At 43.1% G+C, this 16729-nt stretch overlaps 1 protein-coding gene across 1 annotated transcript; it reads left to right on the top strand.

Moving 5' to 3' along the window:
- Positions 1-5776: 5776 nt before the first annotated feature.
- On the top strand, positions 5777-12795 carry LOC129834300 (microfibril-associated glycoprotein 4-like). Its single transcript, XM_055899164.1, has 4 exons — positions 5777-7097; positions 7353-7449; positions 8544-8711; positions 11376-12795. The coding sequence occupies exons 1-4, from the start codon at positions 6759-6761 to the stop codon at positions 11657-11659; spliced, it is 888 nt and encodes a 295-aa protein (XP_055755139.1). The 5' UTR covers positions 5777-6758; the 3' UTR covers positions 11660-12795.
- Positions 12796-16729: the final 3934 nt, after the last annotated feature.

The raw sequence follows: 16729 nt of genomic DNA, 5'->3' as shown, positions 1-16729 counted from the left end.
CCCCCCCCCCCTCAGGTATCAGTAATAATAATATCAGTAGTGTGTACTCCAACCCCCCCCCCCCCTCAGGTATCAGTAATAATAATATCAGTAGTGTGTACTCCACCCCCCCCCCCCCCCCCCCCAGGTATCAGTAATAATAATATCAGTAGTGTGTACTCCACCCCTCCCCCCCCCTCAGGTATCAGTAATAATAATATCAGTAGTGTGTACTCCATCCCCCCCCCCCCCCTCAGGTATCAGTAATAATAATATCAGTAGTGTGTACTCCACCCCCCCCCCCCCTCAGGTATCAGTAATAATAATATCAGTAGTGTGTACTCCACCCCCCCCCCCCCTCAGGTATCAGTAATAATAATATCAGTAGTGTGTACTCCATCCCCTCAGGTATCAGTAATAATAATATCAGTAGTGTGTACTCCACCCCCCCCCCCCTCAGGTATCAGTAATAATAATATCAGTAGTGTGTACTCCATCCCCTCAGGTATCAGTAATAATAATATCAGTAGTGTGTACTCCACCCCCCCCCCCCTCAGGTATCAGTAATAATAATATCAGTAGTGTGTACCCCCCCCCCCCTCAGGTATCAGTAATAATAATATCAGTAGTGTGTACTCCACCCCCCCTCAGGTATCAGTAATAATAATACCAGTAGTGTGTACTCCACCTCCCCCTCAGGTATCAGTAATAATAATATCAGTAGTGTGTACTCCACCCCCCCCCCCCTCAGGTATCAGTAATAATAATATCAGTAGTGTGTACTACACCCCCCCTCAGGTATCAGTAATAATAATATCAGTAGTGTGTACTCCACCCCCCCTCAGGTATCAGTAATAATAATATCAGTAGTGTGTACTCCATCCCCCTCAGGTATCAGTAATAATAATATCAGTAGTGTGTACTCCACCCCCCCCCCCCCCTCAGGTATCAGTAATAATAATATCAGTAGTGTGTTCTCCACCCCCCCCCATCCCCCCCTCAGGTATCAGTAATAATAATATCAGTAGTGTGTACTCCACCCCCCTCCCCCCTCAGGTATCAGTAATAATACACTGCTCAAAAAAATAAAGGGAACACTTAAACAACACAATGTAACTCCAAGTCAATCACACTTCTGTGAAATCAAACTGTCCACTTAGGAAGCAACACTGACAATAAATTGCACATGCTGTTGTGCAAATGGAATAGACAAAATTTGGAAATTATAGGCAATTAGCAAGACACCCCCCAAAACAGGAGTGATTCTGCAGGTGGTGACCACAGACCACTTCTCAGTTCCTATGCTTCCTGGCTGATGTTTTGGTCACTTTTGAATGCTGGTGGTGCTCTCACTCTAGTGGTAGCATGAGATGGAGTCTACAATCCACATAAGTGGCTCAGGTAGTGCAGCTCATTCAGGATGGCACATCAATGCGAGCTGTGGCAAGAAGGTTTGCTGTGTCTGTCAGCGTAGTGTCCAGAGCATGGAGGCGCTACCAGGAGACAGGCCAGTACATCAGGAGACGTGGAGGAGGCCGTAGGAGGGCAACAACCCAGCAGAAGGACCGCTACCTCCGCCTTTGTGCAAGGAGGAGCACTACCAGAGCCCTGCAAAATGACCTCCAGCAGGCCACAAGGGAGGGGGGGGGGGGTGGAGTACACACTACTGCTTCTGTCTATTTGATTATGTAAGCCTGTGCGTGGACGTGTGCGTGTGCGTGTGTGCGTGCATGTGTGTGTGGGCACATGTGCGTGTGACCAGCTTGTTGCTCAGTAGGATACAGGAGATGGAAACAGATGATTCTATAACAAGCTGTCCTGCCAACACACACACACACACACACACACACACACACACACACACACACACACACACACACACACACACACACACACACACACACACACACACACACACACACACACACACACACACACACACACACACACACACACACACACACACATTTACATTACATTACATTTAAGTCATTTAGCAGACGCTCTTATCCAGAGCGACTTACAAATTGGTGCATTCACCTTATGATATCCAGTGGAACAACCACTTTACAATAGTGCATCTAACTCTTTTAAGGGGGGGGGGGGGGGGGGTTAGAAGGATTACTTTATCCTATCCTAGGTATTCCTTAAAGAGGTGGGGTTTCAGGTGTCTCCGGAAGGTGGTGATTGACTCCGCTGACCTGGCGTCGTAAGGGAGTTTGTTCCACCATTGGGGTGCCAGAGCAGCGAACAGTTTTGACTGGGCTGAGCGGGAACTGTACTTCCTCAGAGGTAGGGAGGCGAGCAAGCCAGAGGTGGATGAACGCAGTGCCCTTGTTTGGGTGTAGGGCCTGATCAGAGCCTGAAGGTACGGAGGTGCCGTTCCCCTCACAGCTCCGTAGGCAAGCACCATGGTCTTGTAGCGGATGCGAGCTTCAACTGGAAGCCATTGGAGAGAGCGGAGGAGCGGGGTGACGTGAGAGAACTTGGGAAAGTTGAACACCAGACGGGCTGCGGCGTTCTGGATGAGTTGTAGGGGTTTAATGGCACAGGCAGGGAGCCCAGCCAACAGCGAGTTGCAGTAATCCAGACGGGAGATGACAAGTGCCTGGATTAGGACCTGCGCCGCTTCCTGCGTGAGGCAGGGTCGTACTCTGCGAATGTTGTAGAGCATGAACCTACAGGAACGGGTCACCGCCTTGATGTTAGTTGAGAACGACAGGGTGTTGTCCAGGATCACGCCAAGGTTCTTAGCGCTCTGGGAGGAGGACACAATGGAGTTGTCAACCGTGATGGCGAGATCATGGAACGGGCAGTCCTTCCCCGGGAGGAAGAGCAGCTCCGTCTTGCCGAGGTTCAGCTTGAGGTGGTGATCCGTCATCCACACTGATATGTCTGCCAGACATGCAGAGATGCGATTCACCACCTGGTTATCAGAGGGGGGAAGGAGAAGATTAATTGTGTGTCGTCACACACACACACACACACACACACACACACACACACACACACACACACACACACACACACACACACACACACACACACACACACACACACACACACACACACACACACACACACACACACACACGCTTGTGTGCGGCTGCTCGGCCATGGAAACCCATTTCATGAAGCTCACGACGAACAGTTATTGTGCTGACGTTGCTTCCAGAGACAGTTTGGAACTCGGTAGTGAGTGTTGCAACAGAGGACAGACGATTATTACGCACTCCAGCACTCGGCGGTCCCGTTCTGTGAGCTTGTGTGGCCTACCACTTCGCGGCTGAGCCGTTGTTGCTCCCAGACATTTCCACTTCACAATAACAACACTTACAGTTGACCGGGGCAGCTCTAGCGGGCAGACATGGACTTGTTGGAAAGGTGGCATCCTATGACGGTGCCAAGTTGAAAGTCCCTGAGCTCTTCAGTAAGGTCATTCTACTGCCAATGTTTGTCTATGGAGACTGCATGGCTGTGTGTTCGATATAGTCTGTGATATATATATATATATATATATATATTCTATCAGGAGAGAGGGACAGAGGGAGAAATATAGTCTGTGATATATATATATATATATATATATATATATATATATTCTATCAGGAGAGAGGGACAGAGGGAGAAATATAGTCTGTGATATATATATATATATATATTCTATCAGGAGAGAGGGACGGAGGGAGAAATATAGTCTGTGATATATATATATATATATTCTATCAGGAGAGAGGGACGGAGGGAGAAATATAGTCTGTGATATATATATATATATATTCTATCAGGAGAGAGGGACAGAGGGAGAAATATAGTCTGTGATATATATATATATATATTCTATCAGGAGAGAGGGACAGAGGGAGAAATATAGTCTGTGATATATATATATATATATATATATATATATATATATATATATATATATTCTATCAGGAGAGAGGGACGGAGGGAGAAACATAGTCTGTGATATATATATATATATATATATATATGTATATATATATATATATATATGTATATATATATATATATATATATATATTCTATCAGGAGAGAGGGACGGAGGGAGAAATATAGTCTGTGATATATATATATATATATATATATATATATATTCTATCAGGAGAGAGGGACAGAGGGAGAAATATAGTCAGTGATATATATATATATATTCTATCAGGAGAGAGGGACAGAGGGAGAAATATGGTCTGTGATATATATATATATATATATTCTATCAGGAGAGAGGGACGGAGGGAGAAATATAGTCTGTGATATATATATATATATATATATATATATATATATATATATATATATATATATATATATACATATATATATATTCTATCAGGAGAGAGGGACAGAGGGAGAAATATAGTCTGTGATATATATATATATATATATATATTCTATCAGGAGAGAGGGACAGAGGGAGAAATATAGTCTGTGACATATATATATATATATATATTCTGTCTGGAAATCCTAATATCTTCTTATCTCACTCTGAGATGGGGGAGAGAGGAGAGGTGAGTTAGGGGAGAGAGATATGGAGGGGAGGGAAAACAGACAGACAGACAGGCAGGCAAACAGAGAGACAGGCAGGCATGCAAACAGACATGGAGACAGAGAGACAGGCACACAGACAGACAGAGATGGAGAGAGGGCGAGACATGCAGACAGACAGACAGACAGAGATATAGACAGACAGACAGACAGACAGACAGACAGACAGACAGGCAATCAGACAGACAGACAGACAGACAGACAGACAGGCAGGCAGGCAGTCAGACAGACAGACCGACATACAGATAGACAGGGAGACATATATCTAGACAGAATGTCAGACAGTCAGAGAGACAGACAGACAGACAGACAGACAGACAGTCAGAGACACAGTCAGAGAGACAGACAGAGAGACAGACAGACAGGTAGGCAGGCAAGTAGGCAGGCAGGCAGGCAGGCAGACAGACAGACAGACAGACAGACAGGTAGGCAGACATACATATAGATAGCCAGACAGCCAGACAGTCAGAGAGACAAACAGAGAGACTGTCAGAGATACAGATAGAGAGACAGTCAGACAGAGAAAGGGAGAGTACTGCCCCCAGGTGAGGTATACCAGCATTGCACAATGAAGGGACTGTGTGTGGGGGTGTGTGTGGGTGTGTGTGTGTGTACGTGCGTGCTTGTGAGTTGTTACTTATTAGCTCTAATCAACGCTGGCTTCCATGCCTCATTCCAGGTCCATGAGGAAGCTGTATTAAAGAGGGGAGGAGAGGGAGGAGAGGAAATGAAGGGAGTAAACAGGATATGGATCTTCTGTCTCTTCTGACCTTGGGGTCATTACATTATGATGACACACACACACATTCACACAAGGCCCATCAACGAATCCTGCTGGGGAGCGAGCGAGAGGCCTTCTTCCATCCATCAGCAGGCCCAGAGAGAAGCCTGGAGCTAGATTTACACTCTCCCCAGAATGAGGCATCAACACTGGGGCAGTTCTCTGCATGCTGAGGCAGTCTGTGGGGGGAGGGCTGGGGGAATGGAGGTGTTAGCAAGGCTGGTCTATGTCAACCTACCAAGGTTGGCAGGGAGAGATAGAAATAGAGGTACCGATAGAAATAACCCCCCTGTTCTGTACCTGCCCTCCGTCTCCCCCTCCCCCTCTCCCCCTCTCCCCTTCTCCCCCTACCCCTCTCCCTCTCATCCCCTCCCCTTCTCCCTCTCTCCCCTCCCCTTCTCCTCCCTACCCAGCTACACACACACACACGCATGCATGCACACACACACACACACACAGACACATAAAGACAACCAGACTGGTGTGTGGTTCCCACCACGTCTAGTTTAGACCAGGTAGTGCAGCCTTGTTAGGGGCTATAAGACAGATAGACAGGTGTGTGGTTCCCACCACGTCTGGTTTAGACCAGGTAGTGCAGCCTTGTTAGGGGCTATAAGACAGATAGACAGGTGTGTCGTTCCCACCACGTCTAGTTTAGACCAGGTAGTGCAGCCTTGTTAGGGGCTATAAGACAGATAGACAGGTGTGTGATTCCCACCATATCTAGTTTAGACCAGGTAGTGCAGCCTTGTTAGGGGCTATAAGACAGATAGACAGGTGTGTGATTCCCACCATATCTAGTTTAGGCCAGGTAGTACAGCCTTGTTAGGGGCTATAAGACAGACAGACACACAGCACAGTCCACCACTACCCACTCTTCAGGATGAAGGTATGACTTTACTATTAACACTAATATGATATGTACCATATCCATGCAAAGTAAGTGGATAATTCAAAACATTTTACTGTACCGTTTTAAAAGTTGCCTGAATGTTCTGTGAGGTTATGTGTGGGTCTAAAGTTATCTGAATGTTATGAGAGGTTACGTGTGGGTCTAAAGTTGTCTGAATGTTATGTGAGGTTATGTGTGGGTCTAAAGTTGTCTGAATGTTATGTGAGGTTATGTGTGGGTCTAAAGTTGTTTGAATGTTATGAGAGGTTATGTGTGAGTCTAAAGTTGTCTGAATGTTATGAGAGGTTACGTGTGGGTCTAAAGTTATCTGAATGTTATGTGAGGTTATGTGTGGGTATAAAGTTATCTGAATATTATGTGAGGTTACGTGTGGGTCTAAAGTTGTCTGAATGTTATGAGAGGTTACATGTGGATCTAAAGTTGTCTGGGATGTTATGAGAGGTTATGTGTGGATCTAAAGTTATCTGAATGTTATGAGAGGTTACATGTGGATCTAAAGTTGTCTGGGATGTTATGAGAGGTTATGTGTGTATCTCTACTCTGGGTTGTTTTGCTGCATGTACTGCACTGATAGCGTTGAACAGTGAAGTAAATGTTGTTTTAATGTTTTTTTTAATGTTGTTTGAATGTTGTGTGAATGTTTTCACTGTCTCTGTCTCCCAGGTCTTTTTGCTCCTGTCTCTGCTGGCTCCTGTAGCCGTCCTCTCTCAGTTCTACCTCCCTCAGGACTGTGATGACATCTATCAACATGACAACACCACACCCAGTGGGGTGTACACCATCTACCCTGGAGGTCCCACCACCCCCTTACATGTCTACTGTGACATGAACACGGATGGAGGGAGGTGGACTGTGAGTAGAGACCTTTATAGATCATCTGTGATGTTTGTGATGTGTCGGTGGTGCAAAACGTATGATAATATTATCTCTCTCCCTCTCTCTGTCTCCCTCCTCTTTCTCTTTCCCCCCGTCTCTCCCTTCCCTTATCTCTGTCCCTACTTCCCTCTCCCCCCTCTCTTCCCTCGCTATCCTTCTCCCCCTTATCTCTGCTCTCTCGATCTCTCTCTCATCCTCTCTCTCTGCCCTCTCTCTCTCTCTCTCTCTCAGGTGTTCCAGAGGAGAATGGATGGAACAGAGAATTTCTACAGACCCTGGGCACACTACAAATCTGGCTTTGGGAATGTGGCTGGAGAGTACTGGCTGGGTGAGTTCTCCTCAGATCTGAGAAAACCAAATGAGAAGAAGTTAGGGGAAGGGGCTAGGAGCTAGGGGAAGGGGTCAGGAGCTATGGGAAGGGGTTAGGAGCTAGAGTAAGGGGCTAGGACCTAGGGGAAGGGGCTAGGAGCTAGAGGAAGGGGCTAGGAGCTAGGAGCTAGAGGAAGGAGCTAGGGGAAGGGGCTAGGAGCTAGAGGAAGGGGCTAGGAACTATAGAAAGGGGTTAGGAGGTAGGGGAAGGGGCTAGGAGCAAGAGGAAGGGGCTAAGAGCTAGAGGAAGGGTCTAGGAGCTAGAGGAAGGGGCTACTAGCTAGAGGAAGGGTCTAGGAGCTAGGGGAAGGGGCTAGGAGTTGGGGAAGCGGAATGGGCTAGGAGTAAAAGGAAGGGGTTAGGAGCTAGAGGAAGGGGCTAAGGAGCTAGAGGAAGGGGCTAGGAGCTAGAGGAAGGGGCTAGGAGCTAGAGGAAGGGGCTAGGAGCTAGAGGAAGGGGCTAGGAGTAAAAGGAAGGGGTTAGGAGCTAGAGGAAGGGGCTAAGGAGCTAGAGGAAGGGGCTAGGAGCTAGAGGAAGGGGCTAGGAGCTAGAGGAAGGGGCTAGGAGCTAGAGGAAGGGCTAGGAGCTAGAGGAAGGGGCTAGGAGCTAGAGGAAGGGGCTAGGAGCTAGAGGAAGGGGCTAGGAGCTAGAGGAAGGGGCTAGGAGCTAGAGGAAGGGGCTAGGAGCAAGAGGAAGGGGCTAGGAGCTAGAGGAAGGGGCTAGGAGCTAGAGGAAGGGGCTAGGAGCTAGAGGAAGGGGCTAGGAGCAAGAGGAAGGGGCTAGGAGTTGGGGGAAGGGGCTAGGAGTTGGGGGAAGGGGCTAGGAGTTGGGGGAAGGGGCTAGGAGTTGGGGGAAGGGGCTAGGAGTTGGGGAAGGGGAAGGGGCTAGGAGCTAGAGGAAGGGGCTAAGAGCTAGAGGAAAGGGCTAAGAGCTAGGGGAAGGGGCTAGGAGTTAAAGGAAGGGGTTAGGAGCTAAAGGAAAGGGGATAGGAGGTAAGGAAAGGAGCTAGGAGCTGAAATGTAACAGGACCTTTATGCTTTCTGTTCTTGTCAGGTCTGGACAACATCTTCCTCCTGACGATGAGGAAGAAGAATGAGCTGAGAGTGGACATGGAGGACTTTGAGGGAGGGAAAGTTTATGCTAAATACACGTCCTTCTCCATTGATCCTGAGAACTACGGATACACACTGAGACTGGGCAGTTATGTAGACGGAGGGGCAGGTGAGTTCTTCTTCTTCATCAGCTTTAACATCATCATCATCGCCTATGGTGTCACATCATAACTCTTCCCCTGTGTGTGTGTTTAGTTCCTAAAGGTTGTTGCAGATTTGAACTACCACTGATGCTCTTTGCTTCCATCACAAAGAGTTCAGTCTTAAAGGAAAACTCAACCCAAAAACTATATTTTGGTGTTTGTATTTTAAAATACAGAAATCCCTGTAAAAATGCATTCTATGGGGATGATTTCTATATTTTGAAAGTTACATATCTTGAAAACCTGATTAGTGATATGCAAATCATTTTGGTTGAGATAATGCCAAGAGTGTGCAAAGCTGTCATCAAGTCAGTGGTTGGCTACTTTGAAGAATCTCAAAAATATTTTGATTTGTTTAACACTTTTTGGGGTTTCTACATGATTTCATGTGTTATTTCATAGTGTTGATGTCTTCACTATTATTCTACAATGTAGAAAATAGTAAAAAAATTAAGAAAAACCCTTGAATGAGTAGGTGTGTCCAAACTGTTGACTGGTACTGTACATATTTGCATAAATCTAGTCAGGTGTATTTTGTAGCTTTTGGCAAATGTGTTCTAATGATCTAAAGTCATGCTGTTGCTACTTCCTGTAAACACACAGTCCAGTTCACAGGGAATGATGACAGGCCCTACTTCCTGTAAACACACAGTCCCCACACAATACACGGGACGAGACCCGTAATACAATACACGGGACGAGACCCGTAATACAATACACGGGACGAGACCCGTAATACAATACACGGGACGAGACCGTAATACAATACACGGGACGAGACCCGTAATACGATACACGGGACGAGACCCGTAATACGATACACGGGACGAGACCCGTAATACGATACACGGGACGAGACCCGTAATACGATACACGGGACGAGACCCGTAATACGATACACGGGACGAGACCCGTAATACAATACACGGGACGAGACCCGTAATACAATACACGGGACGAGACCCATAATACAATACACGGGACGAGACCCGTAATACAATACACGGGACGAGAGGCCGGTGACGTAATCCTCCGGAACTGGTGCACGGAATGAGCAGCAGTACCAGGAGGATCCATGACAATATCTAAGTGGTTGCTTGTCCCCCCCCCCCCATTTTTTTTAAAGGTGTCACATTCTTCCTGGGGGTGTATATGAACCGATTTTAATAAGATTTCATGTTGCTAAAACACTGTCAGTTCCACTTTAATTTAAAAGTCAAAAAATAAACTAATCACAGAATCCTCCTTTAACACATTGCATTTCAACCTCCTCATAGTGATCACAAAATATTACACTTGTGGATAAGAATGATCTATAACATGTTCCAAAACAGTCATGTTAGTAATATTGTAAGTATTGTGTTTCATGTAGGTCTGTCTCCCTGTTGATTTGAAGGTAATATACACTATGGGAGACAATACTTAACATATATGCATTGTTTTGACAAGTATTATATATCATTGTAATACACAGATATAATTCAACATTTTGAGATCACTATGAGGGGAATGAAATAATGTGTTCATGTTAGGCTTCCAAATATGAACACATATCTGTGATTCAGATCCCCATTTTGGCACATTTATGTATGGTCATATATAACATCTTAAAAATATCTGAATAGCATACCTGTTTCATTTTATTTGGTCTTCCATACTACCCTAAGCATTATGACATTTAACCAGGTTACTGTGCTCTGTCTGTTGGTTTAACCAGGCTACTGTGCTCTGTCTGTTGGTTCCTGGTTTAACCAGGCTACTGTGCTCTGTCTGTTGGTTTAACCAGGCTACTATGCTCTGTTTGTTGGTGTAACCAGGCTACTATGCTCTGTCTGTTGGTTTAACCAGGCTACTGTGCTCTGTCTGTTGGTTTAACCAGGCTACTGTGCTCTGTCTGTTGGTTTAACCAGGCTACTGTGCTCTGTCTGTTGGTTTAACCAGGCTACTATGCTCTGTCTGTTGGTTTAACCAGGCTACTGTGCTCTGTCTGTTGGTGTAACCAGGCTACTGTGCTCTGTCTGTTGGTTTAACCAGGCCACTATGCTCTGTCTGTTGGTTTAACCAGGCTACTGTACTCTGTCTGTTGGTTTAACCGGGCTACTGTACTCTGTTTGTTGGTTTAACCAGGCTACTGTGCTCTGTCTGTTGGTTTAACCAGGCTACTATGCTCTGTCTGTTGGTTTAACCAGGCTACTATGCTGTTTGTTGGTTTAACCAGGCTACTGTGCTCTGTTTGTTGGTTTAACCAGGCTACTATGCTCTGTTTGTTGGTTTAACCAGGCTACTGTGCTCTGTTTGTTGGTTTAACCAGGCTACTGTGCTCTGTCTGTTGGTTTAACCAGGCTACTGTGCTCTGTCTGTTGGTTCCTGGTTTAACCAGGCTACTATGCTCTGTTTGTTGGTTTAACCAGGCTACTATGCTTTGTCTGTTGGTTTAACCAGGCTACTATGCTTTGTCTGTTGGTTTAACCAGGCTACTGTGCTCTGTCTGTTGGTTTAACCAGGCTACTGTGCTCTGTCTGTTGGTTTAACCAGGCTACTCTGCTCTGTCTGTTGGTTTAACCAGGCTACTATGCTCTGTCTGTTGGTTTAACCAGGCTACTGTGCTCTGTCTGTTGGTTGATTCTCAGGGGACTCCATGTCGCATAGCAATGGCATGAAGTTCAGCACCTACGACAAAGACCAGGATACCTGGGGAGACCACTGTGCCAGGCGCCACCTGGGTGGATTCTGGTACGGTGCCTGTACGCATGCTAACCCTAACGCCCTGTACGCCCCACATCAGGGAACTTCTTTCACTCATGTGCCTGTTTATTGGCAGCACTGGAAAGGGGTAAACTACTCTCTGAAAAGCATTTCCTTTAAGATCAGGGCTGTCTCTGATGCTGTGGCTGTCCAGGAGCAACACACCTGACTCTATCAGTCCTGACCTAATGTCACCATCTCTAAATGACTACACAAATACAATATGGAGGAGGGGGCACCAGAGCTAGCCAGACAGACACTGACACCTAGAGAACAATATGATCACTACGTCATCACTATAACACTGACACCTAGAGAACAATACATCATCACTATAACACTAACACCTAGAGAACAATACGGTCACTTCATCATCACTATTATTGTCATCTTGGATGTTAGTGTTTCATGTTATAACAGCATGATGGGCTCTCTGTCTCTTATATGGTCACTACATCATCACTATTATTGTCATCTTGGATGTTAGTGTTTCATGTTATAACAGCACGATGGGCTCTCTGTCTCTTATATGGTCACTACATCATCACTATTATTATCATCTTGGATGTTAGTGTTTCATGTTATAACAGCATGACGGGCTCTCTGTCTCTTATATGGTCACTACATCATCACTATTATTATCATCTTGGATGTTAGTGTTTCATGTTATAACAGCACGATGGGCTCTCTGTCTCTTATATGGTCACTACATCATCACTATTAGTATCATCTTGGATGTTGGTGTTCCATGTTATAACAGCATGATGGGCTCTCTGTCTCTTATATGGTCACTACATCATCACTATTATTATCATCTTGGATGTTAAAGTAGTGTTTCATGTTATAACAGCACGATGGGCTCTCTGTCTCTTGATTCCACTGTTACTTGACTCAAATAATAACTAAAGCATTTCAAAGACAAATTCACTGCATTCTGTCTTTTTATTTACTGTATGTACGCATGCATTTATTTATTATAATCAATCAGTATGGATGGCTGAATGTGTCAAAGTCAAGGTTGTAACATGATCTTAGAGTTTTCATTGCAAAATGGTTGTGTGCATCCATTATCATCTTCATCATCATCATATTCATCATCATCATATTCATCATCATCATATTCATCATCATCATATTCATCATCATATTCATGATCATCATCATCATCATCATCATCATCATCATCATCATCATCATCATCATATTCATCATCATCATCATCATATTCATCATATTCACCATCATCATATTCATCATATTCATCATCATCATCATCATCATCATCATCATATTCATATTCATCATCATCATATTCATCATATTCATCATCATCATATTCATCATCATCATCATCATATTCATCATCATCATATTCATCATATTCATCATCATATTCATCATCATCATATTCATCATATTCATCATCATATTCATCATATTCATCATCATCATATTCATCACCATCATCATCATATTCATCATCATCATATTCATCATATTCATCATCATCATATTCATCATATTCATCATCATCATATTCATCATATTCATCATCATCATATTCATCATATTCATCATCATATTCATCATATTCATCATCATTATATTCATCATATTCATCATCATCATATTCATCATATTCATCATCATATTCATCATATTCATCATCATCATATTCATCATATTCATCATCATATTCATTATCATATTCATCATATTCATCATCATCATATTCATCATCATCATCATCATATTCATCATCATCATATTCATCATATTCATCATCATATTCATCATCATATTCATCATATTCATCATCATATTCATCATCATATTCATCATATTCATCATCATCATATTCATCATATTCATCATCATCCTCATATTCATCATATTCTTCATCATCATATTCATCATCATATTCATGATCATCATCATCATCATCATCATCATCATCATCATCATATTCATCATCATATTCATCATCATCATCATCATCATCATCATCATATTCATCATCATATTCATCATCACCATATTCATCATCATTATATTCATCATCATCATCATATTCATCACCATCATCATCATCATCATCATCATCATCATCATCATCATCATCATCATCATCATCATATTCATCATCATCATATTCATCACCACCATCATCATCATCATCATATTCATCATCATCATCATCACCATCATCATCATCAGCATCATCATCTTATTCATCATCATTACCATATTCATCATCATCATCATATTCATCATCATCATCATCATCATATTCATCATCATCCTTTATCATCATCATCATCATCATCATATTCATCACCACCATCATCATCATCATCATATTCATCATCATCATATTCATCATCATCATCATCATATTTATCATCATCATCATATTCATCACATCATCATCATCATCATCATCATCATCATCATCATCATCATCATCATCGTCATCATATTCATCATCTTATTCATCATCATCACCATATTCATCATCATCATCATCATCATCATCATCATCATCATTATCATCATATTCATCATCATCATATTCATCATCATCATATTCATCATCATCATATTCATCATCATATTCCTCATCATCATCATCATCACCATATTCATCATCATCATCATCATATTCATCATCATATTCATCATATTCATCATCATCATCATTATATTCATCATCATCATCAGCATCATCATCTTATTCATCAGCATCATCATCATCTTCATCTTATTCATCAGCATCATCATATTCATCACCATCATCATCATCATCATCATATTCATCACCATCATCATCATCTTCATCTTATTCATCAGCTTTATCATATTCATCACCATCATCATCATCATCATATTCATCACCATCATCATCATCATCATCATCATCTTATTCATCATCATCATCAGCATCATCATCTTATTCATCAGCATCATATTCATCATCATATTCATCATCATCATCATCACAATCATCATCATCATCATCATCTCCATCATATTCATCATCATCATCATCATCACAATCATCATCATCATCATCATCTCCATCATATTCATCATCATATTCATCAAAAAGCACAACCACAATTAACCCCAAAATATTCTTCAAAAGGTTCTTCGAGGATCCATTAAAAGGGGTTCTTTGAAGTTTTTTTTTTTGAGCTCTACCCTTATGACTTGCCGGTGACGTAGTGTCCCCATGAGTGACAGAACACTGAGCCAATCACGGCGCAACGCTCTGTATTTTCTGCTGCCTCGCCCCACCACCACAGAAAGCACTGAGCTAGGCTGAAACACCTGCATTTTGGAGCTGCCTTACTCAAGAAAACAAAAAAGAGACCGTGTTTGTATGCGGCGTTATTATTAACTTAATGATAAATATTTTTTACATTGTTTGCAAATTGATGTGACACATATTAATGCCAAAATAACATGCAAAACAGGAAAGCCCCCCCCCTTAGAAATGTGGGGCTCAAAACATGACGGGTTGCCACTGCATAACAGGTCGCCACTGCATGACAGGTTGCCACTGCATGACAGGTTGCCACTGCATAACAGGTCGCCACTGCAGTTGACATACCTTTGTCTGCCTCCTCGTCTGTATACCTGCAGACACAGACACACAGGTGAGCAGTTCAGTCATCTGCATCCAACACAGTTGGCCTTCAACATATTCTTACTGTCACGCCCTGGCCTTAGTATTATTTGTTTTATTTATTATTTTAGTTAGGTCAGGGTGTGACATGGGGTATGTGTGTATTTTGGGGTATTATATGGTAGAGGGGGTGTTGGTTGTAGGTTATGGTTTTGTGTCTAGCTGTGTCTATGTTGGGTGTAGTTGTCTAGGAAAGTCTATGGTGGCCGGAATGGGTTCTCAATTAGAGACAGCTGATTTCGGTTGTCTCTAATTGGGAGCCATATTTAAGGCTGCCATAGGCTTTAGCTGTTTGTGGGTCATTGTTTATGTATATGTAGACGTAAGTAGTTTGTGTGTGCACTTACGTTTGAAGTTTCACGTTTGTTGTTTTGTTAGTGTTGTATAAGTGTTTGGTGATCATCTTCGTCGTGGTCAATAAAGAAGATGTATTCAAATCATGTTGCGCCTTGGTCCTCTCGTTCATGTCAACGCGATCGTGACACTTACAGCCTAATGTTATATTAGACTGTAAATAGAATGTGCTCATTAGTCCTTTACTTTTCTATGTCGGGGGAAAATACTGTAATAAAGGTTTAAGAATAAAATAAAGATCATTGTTATGAACCATTAACCCCCCTGTTGTGTCCGTTTCATGTTAATTCATTCTGTCTACATATTGTTACCTCTTTGTTGACTGATATCCATTGAATTGTGTCCATTTTCTGTTTTTTAGAAATGTTTTTAAAAGGGAGAAAGTGTCCAGCCACACATATGAAAAGAGAGATGGTATCATTATAAAACATATCCATTTAGATCATACAAGAGACAAGCGGTATCTTAAATTGAGGGGATCTTTACATTTCTCAGTTCATAAGGGCCTTCACCTGCTGTCTTCTCAAATCCAAATGTTCCAGTTGGGTAGTTAGGTTCCTGCAAGAACCCCCACCAACTAAGGAGGTTCCACGATGAACCCCCCACCAACTAAGGAGGTTCCACGATGAACCCCCCACCAACTAAGGAGGTTCCTGCAAGAACCCCCCACCAACTAAGGAGGTTCCTGCAAGAACCCCCCACCAACTAAGGAGGTTCCTGCAAGAACCCCCCACCAACTAAGGAGGTTCCTGCAAGAACCCCCACCAACTAAGGAGGTTCCTGCAAGAACCCCCACCAACTAAGGAGGTTCCTGCAAGAACCCCCACCAACTAAGGAGGTTCCTGCAAGAACCCCCCACCAACTAAGGAGGTTCCACGATGAACCCCACCTCCTGTGGGGGTCTTGGAAGAACCTTTCGGGGGCAATTTTCAGGTCCAAGAACCCTAAGGTTCTTCAAAGACCTTTGAGGATCTTAGAAGAACCCTTGTTGAACCCCTCATTTTTAGAGTGGACATTAGTTTATACTGGATTAAACGTACATTTTCCTTAACTGTAATTTCGTTTGTTTTTTTAAAGTCTTGGTTCCAATAGTTTATATTTTTTTCTCAGAGATTGTCAGTTGGATAGTTGTATATCTTACCTGTTATATTAATATCTTTTTCTGACTCAAATAGGATTTATCCAGTTTTTTAAATG

This window comes from Salvelinus fontinalis, chromosome 3 (genome assembly GCF_029448725.1).
Source record: "Salvelinus fontinalis isolate EN_2023a chromosome 3, ASM2944872v1, whole genome shotgun sequence".
Taxonomy (NCBI): Eukaryota; Metazoa; Chordata; class Actinopteri; order Salmoniformes; family Salmonidae; genus Salvelinus; species Salvelinus fontinalis.
This window is presented reverse-complemented; position numbering and strand designations above follow the sequence as displayed.